At 31.7% G+C, this 13,710-nt stretch overlaps 2 protein-coding genes across 4 annotated transcripts in view; both read right to left on the bottom strand.

Annotated features, from left to right (window-relative positions):
• LOC122634755 (GRAM domain-containing protein 2A-like) overlaps positions 1 to 7,322 on the bottom strand; it is a 40,060-nt gene extending 32,738 nt beyond the window's left edge. Inside the window, exons 1-2 of one of the 3 annotated variants that reach the window (XM_043824027.1) lie at positions 6,975 to 7,322; positions 1,177 to 1,486 (exon numbers count right to left, since the gene is read on the bottom strand). In XM_043824027.1, the coding sequence (XP_043679962.1) occupies positions 1,177 to 1,486; positions 6,975 to 7,089 (425 nt within the window). In that variant the 5' untranslated portion in view covers positions 7,090 to 7,322. Of the gene's footprint in view, positions 1 to 1,176; positions 1,487 to 2,168; positions 2,212 to 6,974 lie in introns of those variants that run through there. The other 2 variants (XM_043824025.1, XM_043824028.1) reach the window with 2 other exon arrangements.
• A 4,273-nt stretch (positions 7,323 to 11,595) lies between these two features.
• LOC122634760 overlaps positions 11,596 to 13,710 on the bottom strand; it is a 3,171-nt gene continuing 1,056 nt past the window's right edge. The window contains exon 2 of the mRNA XM_043824038.1: positions 11,596 to 13,071. Within this exon, the coding sequence (XP_043679973.1) occupies positions 11,619 to 13,071 (1,453 nt within the window). The 3' untranslated portion in view covers positions 11,596 to 11,618. The remainder of the gene's footprint in view (positions 13,072 to 13,710) is intronic.

The raw sequence follows: 13,710 nt of genomic DNA, 5'->3' as shown, positions 1-13,710 counted from the left end.
TTATTATTATTATTATTATTATTATTATTATTATTATTATTATTATAAAACGACGAGGGAGAGAATCACGCGAGTGAGCCTAAGTTTAAATCGTTGAAATCGTGCTACGTTGAAACGACTTCCTCGTTAAGGAACCGACCGTACGTGCTCTCGTACGCGCACTGACGCTTAGTTCGCAACGAACCTTTGAAATCTATCGTAAGCGTGATTGCAGCGCGTATCATTTCTCTCTGTCTCTCTCTTTTTCTCTTACTACCTCTCCCTCTTTTCCTATTTGCACAGTAGAGACCTCGCAAAGAGCTTCGATAATAGAACTCCATACTTTTTACACGAAGTTATTCATGTATATACATAAACACCTCTAATGTCTAAAAAAAACTTCGATTTATTCGTGTTATATCGAATATTTAATACAAATCACCATTACTTGTTATAAAAATAAATAAAATCAATAAATGTGTGTGTGTGTGTGTGTAAAAGTATGTAACAAAGTAGATCAAGATAAGAATAAAAGGTCATGTATCATGATTAAAACGATAGCATAATACTTGATCGTTGTAAAAAGAAAAAAGCAAAAATATTATACAGGTGTATGTGTGTTTCTTTTTAGTTTGACTTTATTTTATTACCGACATAATTAATTTTTACCTCGTGTTGGTAGCTTTTTATATATTTTTAATATAAATTATAGTTGGTGTATAGTACAATTAGTAGTTTATTCTAATATAATACTAATAATAGTATTGTGATGGTAATAATATTGTCATTAAACTAATATATACAATAAAATAAACGGAGAGACAATATTAACATTAGACTACTATAATGCTGATGATAATACTACTAACAGGATATAGAACGAGATGGATCCTAAAAAGTCTTAAACGATTTTAATCATTCTTTTTTGAGATCTTTTATGAGTTTCTCTTTCTTTTTTTTTTTTGCCATAGAATCATAAAAATCAAAATATAGAAACTTACAGTAAACGAGATAAATCTATGCATGATAAAAAAATAAAATGAGAAAAAAGGAAAGAAACGTGTAGGGATAACGATCTTTTCCGGAGAATCGAGAAGGAAAAAAGCAAAATGGAAAGTAACAAAACATTTGATAAATTCAAAATATTTATAATAAAAAATTAAAGGAGGAGAAAGGAGATAGAAAAAAGAGACTTACGTAGGCATAGAAATAACAGGACATCCTAATTGAAGAAGATTTCGGGCAAGATATTCGGGTGCTGGTTGATCCAATGTTGAAGCCGAACGCCTGGCGGGTCGTACCGGTCTCTCGCATCCTCCGTTTTTTCCGTTCACTTCCGAGGATGATGATGATGAATTAGTTAAAGGTGAGGAGGATGACAATCTTTTGTCGCGCGGTACTCGCAACGAACTCGCACTATCAACTACCAACGTCCTTCTATCCTCCGTTCTTGTTCGTGGGATCCTCAGGGAACCCCCTCGACGTAACTGCGTGCCCAACTCGTTCTCTGAAACGATTCGCGCCTGTTTGATAACATTAAAGCAACTTCCCAGGTCAATGGACCCACGATCAACTATAATACATACTTTACGTTCGATCATTATGTATCACATATACATTATCTGCGTACATACTCGTACGCTCTTGTTTTTATCTTTCTTATGTTTCGATGGAAACGAAAAAGAAAGAAATAGATAAATAGAGATAAAGGTACAATAACAACGACTACAAAAGTTAACAAAAGTGATAAGATCCTTTTTTTTTTTTTGTAATAAGAAAAATCAACATTTGTCAATGCTTAATTTTGCTATAGGATGCCACATAAGTAGTATCATCCTTTTTTTAGTTTACTTCAATTCACTTTATTTTACTTTACTTTACTTTGCTTTGCTCTGCTCTAACTTAACACCTTGAGATCTGTTTCTGAGTATTAAATAATCGTAGATCTTCGTCTCTGACGTAGGAAAAAAGAGTTATACGACTTTCCAACAGTTCTTAATTCGTTTAAAACCTTATATGTGTACGTTACATCAGAACATAAAACGTTATAGTATAACATCACGTATCTTTCGTATTATTATCTGCATTACGTGAACGAGTTACGAACGATCGAACGATCGAATGATTGTCATCGGTTTCGTATTTACCAATACCACTACATAATGCTACCACTTGCTTTTCTGGCTTACCTTGAATCTGATAGATCCTAAGAGCCATATGATCCGATCTTTAACAACGTTATTATAATCCTCGTCCTTTCAATTCGAATTTTTCTTTGGAGATTGAAAATCCTTATTTAGAAATTAATTGGAAAGAAAATAAAAAAAAAAAAATAAAAAAGATAGAAGAGATACCAAAAGAACAATGAAAAAAATTGCTTTCTTTCTTTATTTCTTTCTTTCCTTTCCTTTAAACCGGTCAAAGTCAATGTTCGAGTAACGAACTCGTGTGACCGTCGTCGGTACGACGGACTAACTGACACTAAACTCGAGGCCATACATACACCATCGTCGTATCACAACGGCATGCATCACGTTTTTGGCAAGCTCACGCGCATCTAACTCGAGAAATGCCGCATTTCTCTCGGTGAATTCGTGCGGCACGCCTTCCTGAATTTGTATACATATAGATACATACGTACGTCTATATATGTGTGTGTACATGTGTGTGTTGTGCATCTATATACGTATATACATCCCACGTTACGATCGAACACGATTCATTAGTATGTATCTCCAACAACACGTTTCTACAGGCTAAATCAAAAGCTTAGAGAGCCAAAGGTCATCTTTCAAAATCAATTGGACTATTTTGCGGAGGCTCTGGCGAGTTTATTTTTTATTTGCGTATTATAAAAAATTCTAAGAACGTTGGACCCACCCTGTATTTTCTTCGAAATGATCTCCCTCTCGTTTTCAGAATACTTCTGTATAACTTGTTCTGTGAAATAATCGAAGAGGCGTTCATGTTTTCCACGAATTATGATACGAGGATGTATATTTAACTTGGTGTATCGTAAATGCATCAATTGATTTTTGTTAATATTTTGTTTATATTTCATTGTTTACACAATATCAAATTTGTGCGTTCATACGTTTTAATATAATCGAACGATACAAGAAAAATTAATCTTATTAACGTAATTAACGAAATTAGATCTATATCGGCACTGTACTCGGATCGTTTTAATTTCTAACAATTTTTGTTTACCTATACATTTGTTTTATATAAAAAGTAATTGTCTCAAACGCGTATTGATTATTATACAAAATGATGATCGTATTGATATGATTATTAATTCACAACGTAATTAATAAAATTATATTACGTTATATTAGTATTGTATATTTTTTATGTAGGATAAAAATCGAGATTGAAAAAACGAGAGAGAAAAAATTCGAGAAAAAATTTGTTGATCGGATAAAACGATAAACGACGACGACGAGGACGACGACGACGACGACGACGACGACGAGGACGATTCTTGATATATTAATTCTAATGAACGTTCGACGTTTGTTATTTTAACGCACGGGAACGTTAAGCGTTCCCACATGTGTGGCCTGGTTTTTTTTCCTAACTTTTTTTTTTTTTTTTTTTTGCGAAGAAGGTCACAAGTTCGAATCTATTTCCTGATGTTTGTAAGAAGGCGATTCTATTTAAGAAAAGTTTGTTATTAATAAAGGCGATGAAACTTTCATTTCCTATCGTTACGTTCGAACGTTACGTACGACGAAAACGAATGTGTTTTCTTTTCCTATATAAAATCTGTTTACAGATATCTGGCCAAAATTTCCAAGGCGGGCAAAAATTTCTTCAATGATATAAAAAATATCGATGACATTTTTTGATTGAAATGTAGATTGAAATTTAGTCTCGTTTTACGATCTTAATCTTACGAACAAAAAATGGTCGAAAAAATCTGGAAAAGAAGTTTAATTGATATCTTCTTTATTGACACTTAGAAACATTTGAACCGACCTAGGAATATTTTGACTATCCCATGGTGTACGTATCTATATATGTATATTTATATATCATCTTTGTATATATGTTCGTTTTTACGTTGATATTGGTTTATATTCGAAATACGTCTTGCCTGAAATTAAGTTAGGTAGTTAGGTTGTGTAATCGTTAAGACCAAGCCAGATACGTTCTGTTCGTGTCAAGCTAATTTGCAAGAAACTACGTAGATACATACCTAATGTATACACGATACACACACATACATATAAAAATAAACTCTATCTTTCTCTCTCTCCCTCTTTGAAAAATCGTCTAACCGTTTGAACTTCAAAAGACAGACTAAAACGTACTTAAATGACTATTAATAGTCACCTTTAAAATTAGTACAAATATGGATAGTATACTACGTACATATATATATATATATATATATATATATATATATATATATTCTGATCAAATCGAAAATGTTCTTTTACGACCTATTTATTTTCACGATCTTAATATTGACGATCTAATATAACTACTAATATTTACAAATCGAATTATTATCTTGATATGTAAATAGTAATATTTCTTTTTTATTTTCATAATAAAATTAGATAGATTTGCATTCCCACGATAAAAAGGAAATCTATAATCGTGAGACTACTTTAGAACGAAAGAATTAAAGCGTTTAGAATTCACATGATCGATAAAAAAGAAAATAATCGGTGATTAAATGTTAGAAAGAATGTTAGATCGAATCTTAGATAAAATGAGAGAAAAATATCCAGAGAGACATATACGTTTTTATTTTTTATTATCACACGTGACGATAATAGGATGTATATAAATGTATAAAAAAAAAAAAAAAAAAAAAAAAAAAAAAAAGAAAAAAAAATCTATTACATAGGTTTAAAGTTCATCAATAATTATATACAATAGATCATTGTAATATATAATCTCTTATTTATTACTCATTCTCGAATTAATGAGAAAAAGAGAAAGATGGATAGATCATTTCTTGGTTCGATCGTAAGGAGGATAAATTGTTTCTTAATTTTCTTCCTTAAATCTCCGTCGATCATTTTGAAACGAACATTTTCAAGGAAAATCATATTCGATATTACGTTTATAGGATAAGAAGATTCTCTCTCAAAGGTCTGCTATCGTAAATTATTGCTTTGAAATTGATAGCAAAATGTCTGTAATTCGTCTGCATGTACTTAAGTGTATCTACTACATATAAGTAAATTGGATGCAATTCAAAACTCCTCGAGTGTTTTCATGTGTCATCAAAACTTTACGGATGCCAAGATAGAAGAACATTTCATTCTTGATCAAAGAAACTATACGATTTATTTTTAATCAATACGTCATCCACACTCTCATATATTTTATATTATATATATATATATGTATATATATAAATATACGATAGGTAATAATTTAAATATTTAATGTTTGCTTCGATATTCGACTTTTATACCAATGAAATATGCACATTCTTATATATATATATATTATATATAATATAAAAAATATAATCGAGAAATATTTATATTCGTGCTCACGTTCTATATTACTTATTTAGATATTACTTCGATAATCGATATTTACCTCGATATTACTTCGACATTACATCGATAAAGTATTCTATTATATGCCAAAATAAATAACACGTATTACATGTACATAGACTTATGATAGATTCGATATAAAAAAAAATAATGAAGAAATTTATACATTCATCCTAGAAATAGAGTAATCAATCAACTCAAAAGTCTGACTCATTGAAACGTCAACTGAAATTATGTACATGGAGTGAAATTACATACATATGTATGTTTATGGTATAAGAATTTTGTATTATTAGGAGAATTCGATCGTCCTTCTTCTTTCGTATTTCGGATTTCCGTTAACGTGATGGAACGAGGTCAAACCTCTTTTCCGGGAAACTATCAAACACGTGATTCATGAAAAATTCAGAAGCCACTTCGTATTCCGTTAAGTGGAATGTCTTTTGGATTCGAATCTTCTCAAAAGTTCAAAGTTACCAAAGGAAAGAAGAAACAAGAATAAAAAAGAAATTCAAAGATTAATTTATGTGTCCCTCCTCCCTTCGTCTCCTCCTCAACGAAATAAAAAATACAATATTTTTAGACACGAATCCGTTATATATAAAAAAAAAAAAAAAAAGAAAAGAAATTAAAAGGAGGTCGTAAACGAGATTAATTTATCGTTAATTCAGAAACGAGAGATAATCACGCTAGTATAATCGTCGATCGGACATAGCTACTGAGTTTCAAGGTAATCGTACTCTTGCACAACAATATCGCAAGAAATTGACTAATTTAATGAGGAAAAAGAAATAATCGAGATTAAAAGGAATAGAGAAGATGAGTATTAAACAAAATGAAAGAAAGAAAGTAAAAAAAAAAAAAGAAAGAAAAATAAGACAGATACGTAGTAATCGTTGAAACATTCGTAAGCATGATTACAGAAGTTTAAAATAAAAAGTATACAAAAAGGAAAACTCGATATCGAAGATATTACACAATACGATATAACTAATGATACGATGCGATGTATGACTGACTAAAAAATATCGACTACGTTTAATATTTATAATGAAACGAAAAAAAAAAAAAAAAAAAAATAAGAAAAAATAAACAACTACAATTAGATATGATATCGCAAGTCATACGAGTGTGCACGTAAGTGTTTACCTATCCTATTGTACGTTCTATAAAATGAAAAATATTTTTCTACGATTAAGACAAAATAGAAAAGAAAAGAAAAAGAAAATAAATAAATAAATAGAAGGATACGCTTTTAAACGAGCGCACAATCTCCCGCCATTTTTCGTTCGAAAAATTAGATACTTTGTAATCGATGTACGAAAGGTTAAAGGGCATATATAAAAACAGAAAAAGAGAAAGAGAGGACTTAGTATATATAAAGAGTAAACGAGTAATACGTAAGTATGTGTGTGCATACATACACACACACACACACACACACACACACACACACACATATCTTACCTGCACTACCGACAGATGCTGCAGGAGGTAATCGTAAACTGCTACCACGTCGAAGATTGCTACCACCATTAGTATTGTTGATCTCACCATTGGTTTCACCCTCTGCCAATGCCATCGTTTTTCTCTCTTCCTTTGTTATTATTATTATTATTATTATTATTATTATTATTATTCGTATGAATGATACTAAACGTGGATATGTGTTTCACTGAAAGAAAGTAAAATGGAATGACGATATATGAGAGAGATCGGCTTACGACCCGCCGGCCGACTAAACACACAGGTAGAAATTTCTGAGGATGCCTTTCTTTCTCTCTCTCTCTCTCTCCCTCTCTCTCTCTCTCTCTCTCTCTCTCTCTCTCTCTCTCTCTCTCTCTATCGACCGTTGAAAATATATTACACATGTCCCTTCTTCTTCTTCTTATGCACTATTCTTCTCTCTCTCTCTCTCTCTCTCTTTCTCTAAAGCATACACGATCGAACAGATTCACCAATGAAACCGAGAGTAAATGGTCACGTGTGCCCGGCCTATCGAGAAACAACGAATTCCCTTCGTAATCCGTCGTCAATGCCGTATTACGAAGTAACATGAGTTCTGTCTCTTTCTCTCTCTCTTTGTCTATCTCTCTCTCTCTCTCTCTCTCTCTCTATCTCTATCTCTAACTAACCTTCTCTTTTCAATAACGTCCTTGCATTTCTCGACCGTTTCCGACCACAGTTGTCGTTGTTCGTCGTCACAGCAAACAAACACCAATTATCGTACATATGTACACATATTTTCTGTACGTATCTCTTCTTCCTTCTTTCTTTCTCTCTCTCTCTCTCTCTCTCTCTCTCTTTTTCTCTATCTTTCTCTCTTTCGCACTCACGCACACATACACACACTTATTCACTCGTTTTTCATTTTCACAAAGATCGATTCGATCGATACCGAAAAATCCTTTGCCAACATTTTCCAATCACATTTCTTTCTTTCTTCTCGGCTAATCTTTTTCTCGAGCGAAAACATTTTTCATACGCGTACATACTTCACCTCAACGAGTTTGATCGCGGATCAAATTTTACGCGTGACCATTACGACGCGTCTAACGAAATAACTTTTGGCGCGAAACTCTCGAGACTACCGCCCTCGTCTCTTCAACTTCTTCTTACATACTAGGTTAGTCAAATTCGATATTGAATTATTCGATATGAATTTTCCAATCGACTTTTTTTATTTCCATGTTATCGCTATCTTAAATGACATTGAATCGGTTATAAAGATTCTTCATCGATTCGATTGTTCGATTCTTGATTTTTTACTTTTGTTTTGTATTTAATCAATTCGCCTCGTTTGCAAAAGGTTAGTGCAGCGTTTCGCTTGAATTGCATGGTATGTGGTTTTTTTTTATACCCGGTGACACTTTATACACGTAATTCAACATAGATTTCGATCTTTTAACTCGACGAGATTATTTTTGAAATGCGAAATAATACTGCGAAATAAACTTAATTGGATCTAACCAATTGAGGGAGATCGAGATAGATAACGTTTCAATTTCGTTCGAGAGTTGCTGATATCAAGACGATTAGAAAATGTTCAGAAATACTTTGAAGGTTTTCTACTATGTAATAACGACTCACAATTAAATCTGTCAAAATTAATTGAATCAAGCGATCAATTGTAATTAATTCAATGTTATTAATATCTATCTTATTATATAGAATTATTATATATAAAAATAAATTTATTAGAAAATGTTTAGAAATAATTTCACGATTTCTTATTACTTAATAACAACTCAAAATTCAATTCTACATATTAATCAATTAATTAACGAAATGTTATAAATAACTAACCCACGAGGTATATATTGAAACAGGAATAGATAACATAAAGAGAGAGAGAGAAAGAGATAGATAGATAGATAGAGAGAGAGAGAGAGAGAGAGAGAGAGAGAGAGAGAGAAAGATATTGGCTTGACAATACAGTAAAAGACTACGTCACAATTATAATTAAGATAGAAATACGAAACCATTCTTTTCATTCATTCAATGATTACATTAGAGACAATGAAACATCAAAAAAAAAAAAAAAAAAGAAAAAAAGCAAGAAGAAAAGAAAAAACACGTTACATACGTCATAGAAATTTCCAGCTTAGTTTCCATAGGAACATTATTATTAAAGTACACATACACACACACACACACACACACACATACACCCACAAAGCTATTTTCTTTGAAAAGTTCTCGACCGTATTTCTAATCTCACGTCTTGCTAGTCTCATTTATCATAAACTTCCTTTCTATTATCGACCAATAATTACTATACTTCGTCCACATCGTAATATTCCAATGATCATTCGACATTTTGAAATACTTGAATCGATGAGATGTACGATGAAATATAAAAAAAAAAAAAAAAAAAAGAAAGAAAGAAAAAGAAGAAAAGAAACAAAAACAAGTAAATAAATGAATATATATATATATATATACAAATATATATGTATATGTATACTTTTTTTTCTTTTGTTAAGTATTTATAAAAACAACGATGTTAGAAAATCCACGTGATAAATATAATTCAATTGTTGGACTTTCCTAAACGATAGTTCGCGCTAGACTGACGATGACGACGACTTGCTAGCGTTAAAAGTCTTTGCCAGTATGTAAGTAGTTTATTTTCGTTTTTCTTCCTGTGCCAAAGAGACGGGACCTTACCTTAGCCACGTCACGATTAGAAAACACGTATATTTACTATACACATATATATATATATATATACGTACGCACACGCATAGAACGAGAGAGAGAGAGAGAGAGAGAGAGAGAGAGAGAGAGAGAGAGAGAGAGAGAGAGAAACTACTTATAAATACATACTTACAAGTCCATGTACACGATTAGATATAGCTTAGGTATAATCTACTGTCGTGCAATTAAAGAAGGACAGTAGCATCTCCAATTATTTAACACATTTAAAACTTACTGTATTATTATTCCATATCTTTGGATTCGTTTATAAAACAATACACAAAAGGAAAAATTGCTAAGAGAAAAATCCTATAAAATGTTATTTGAGAAAATGAAATATACCGACTGCTTTTACGTATCCTTTTCAGGATATTCTGGCTATTAACATGAAACAAAAAAAAAGCAATTACTTAGGCAAATGAAAATAACAAGGATAACATTTTGAAAATTGTACATAAACTACTGCGAACAATTCATTGTCGTACCGATTATTTTTAACTATGAGCATGTACGTATGAGGAACGCATCAGGATTATTTTTGAAAATGTTTTCTCTTAAAACTATAATAAATCTTTTTTGGAAATAGATACCTTTCGTAATTACACGACAGTTTGGGTATTAGAAATGAAATTTTATATATATGTAGACAATCTTTTTAAAAAACTAATCTCTTTTATCACTTTCCATATCAGGGTATTGACTATACACATACAATATTATTAATATTATTATTAAATTTTCCCTGTAATCGCACGGTACAATCAATCCCCTACGTTAATCTGCCTTCTCTTATTTCATTTTTTTTTCTTCTTCTTGCAAACAGAACTATTATATCATTCTTCTTTATCTGACAGATTACATGTGGATTCGACTAATTAATCATTTGATATTAACGGCATTTAGTCGACGAGGAAATCTCTTTACTTATATACTTTTATAACGTTTGTATATGTATGTATGTATGTATGTATGTATGTATGTGTGTAATAATAGATGATCATCTAATGATATTATTTTCTATGAACGAATAAATAAAAGTGATCCGTGTATTTCTGTATTATTATAGACAATTCAAATGTAAATCGAATAAGTGTTTGGTTGGAGGCCTTATTTCAAATCGAATCGATTCAACTTTTAAAACGTGCTATTATAGATAGTTTGATAGAAAAAAAAAATAATAAAACTATATATATATATATATACGAATCTAAGTTTTGTAATCGAAAATCTTGATTCAGTGATCTATTCATTGATCTATCGGATTAATATTAAATTATCAAAATGAAAGTTACACACACAGTGAAGAGAATCATAGCACCGTGATCGAAGGAAACGATGACGATTATCATTATATTATTATTATAATATATTATTATTTTCTGCGAGAATACTATTGGGGAAAAAAAAAAAAAAAAATAAAAAAAGAGAACTAAAAATAAAAAATATAGCAAGAGAAAATATTATTGCCATAGTTGTCATACGACTATGCTCAAATATTCTTTCCAGTAGAATAATATAATCTGATGCGTTACGAGTCGCGTGATATATATATATATATATATATATATATATATATATATACACACCTACACAAATATATATATATTATTTCCATATTTGTTAATCCTTTGATTGATAGCATCGAATCCTTTGTGTAAAACCATATCATTTTTTTTTTTACAATAGAAAAGGAGAGAAAGAGAGAATCTTATTGTAAAAGAGAGAGAGAGAGAGAATTAGTTATAAAAAAAAAAAAAAAAAATCTTATATAATAAATGTTACATATATCTCTAATAATCTCTTTAGATACTTTCAAAATCTAACGAATAAATCTTTCAAAATGATCATGAAAAAAAAAAAAGAAAAGAAAAGAAAAGAAAAGAAAGAAATTACAGGACAGCGAAAAATAATTCAAAGCTTAAGACCAATGTCGTCTAAATATCTTAGGAATTTGTCGACAACGAGTTTCTCGTGGGTATCACGTTTCATGGCTAACTCGACGATATCACGAGTACGATTTAAGAAAGCTTGAACAAGAAGAGCCTTGATTTTGCTTTTGTCATCGGTCATTTCATCGACGTTACCATATTCGTTTGGCATGATACGATGACGAGGATCAACGATTATTTCAGACTTATAATAGGAATACATTCTATAGGATTCGATGAGACGTGTAAGAATATGAGCGAGATATCTACGTTGATACCAAAGAGTTTCGTGATCGTCGTACATTCTAATTAAATCTTCATTGAGCCTACATTCCTCTACCCAATAGGACAAAGCTTGGAAACATGTTTGCCAGGGTACGAGTTGCGAGGTAGTAGTAGTAGTAGTAGTAGTAGTAGTAGTAGTAGTAGTAGTAGTAGTAGTAGTAGTAGTAGTAGTAATAGAACTAGTAGTACAAGTAGTAGTAGCAATACTATTGCTGTTGCTGTGACCAATGCTCTTGCTGGTGCTGCTGCTATTGCTGTTACTACTATTGTTACCAGTAACAATATCGTCGCTAGTAGCGGTGGGTCGTGCTTTACCATGAAGCAAATCGAGAGTTTGAAGCGTAGGACCTTGTTCGGCCGTCGAATCTTCGTTAGTTTTATTACTTTGAGAATTATTATCGTTAGAAGTAACGACCAAGCCGGCAACGTAATCCATTACCAATTGAGAACGTAATCGATACTCGTTAATCTTAATACATTTGAAGATATTACTCTTAGTATTCGTATCGGTTTCAAGCAGGCACTTCTCCAAAAGATATTGTCGGTAACAAAAGCCGCTGTAATCGGATACGTTTGATTGGCACCATGCTAAGGTACTCTTCCATTCGCTATCGAAATTAGGATACGTATATCCACGAGATTCCTTAAGAGCCATAACGTATCTACGATGACTGAAGGCATGATAATTAGTCGCGTATCTATCGGCGCATGTACTAGTAATGTCCATTTCTATACACAACGGTGATTCCGTTGGCACGGGATCGTAATTCTTTCCTTCGGCATCTAATACATATGGTAACAACCAACGACGATACGCGAACGCTTCGAAACATTTTGCTTTTTTATATAGTACCAATCGTGTGAAATCTAATTCCTCGGTAACGTCCAATTTGTAACTTTTGACCAATTCTCTTCTCATATTCCAGAACGTCGATACGTCTGGATTTAAAAGCAACGCGCCTAACAGCCATCTAGCAACGTTGCTTGGATCCTCTCGTCTATGTTTATTTCGACGATGTTCGAACAGACGACGATGTACGTAGCAATAAAGTGGTTGCACGCACCACGACGCTAAACCCAAACATTCTTCCTGATGAAACACCGGCGACTTGTTCTCGTTGTCCTCCGCAGGTATAATCTCAAATGTCTTTCTAAAAAATATATACGTTAAAGAAAAGATTAGACGAATGGATCGATAAGGGCTATGTGTCAAGGTTGAAAATAAATAACGACGGATACGTACTTTATATAAATTCGACCTTTCCTCTATTTCTTTTTTTTTCTCTTTTCTTTTCTTTCTTTCTTTTTTTTTTTTTTTTTTTTGGGAAAGACGAGAGGGGATATCATTTTCGTTTTCGAATTCGATGGAATAATTATTTGATTGATCAATATTAACTGCGTCGAAAACTGGTATATACGGAACTGGTATATATACTACGAACTACGAACGTATGACCTTGGCCGTAAAGCTTATAGAACGCGAGAGAGAGAGAGAGAGAGAGAGAGAGAGACGCAGCAAAAACATTATATATATATATATATATTTATTTATATTTATTTAATTTGAAGTAAAAAGCAAATTATAATAAAAACAAGATTCGATACATATTAATTTCCTCCCACTTTCTCCTCAATAATAAATAAATTGATAAATAAAAAGAAAACATATTAAATGTCTCCGATTTTGTACTCTAGAACGTAATTATTCTTACACACACGCGCGCACACATATATACACATACATGTATATTTCGTCGACACATATATATTTTCTATCAACTGTGTTCCTT

This window comes from Vespula pensylvanica, chromosome 15 (genome assembly GCF_014466175.1).
Source record: "Vespula pensylvanica isolate Volc-1 chromosome 15, ASM1446617v1, whole genome shotgun sequence".
NCBI classification, from domain to species: domain Eukaryota; kingdom Metazoa; phylum Arthropoda; class Insecta; order Hymenoptera; family Vespidae; genus Vespula; species Vespula pensylvanica.
Note: the sequence above shows the minus strand (reverse complement) of the source record. Positions and strands in the feature narration are given on the sequence as shown.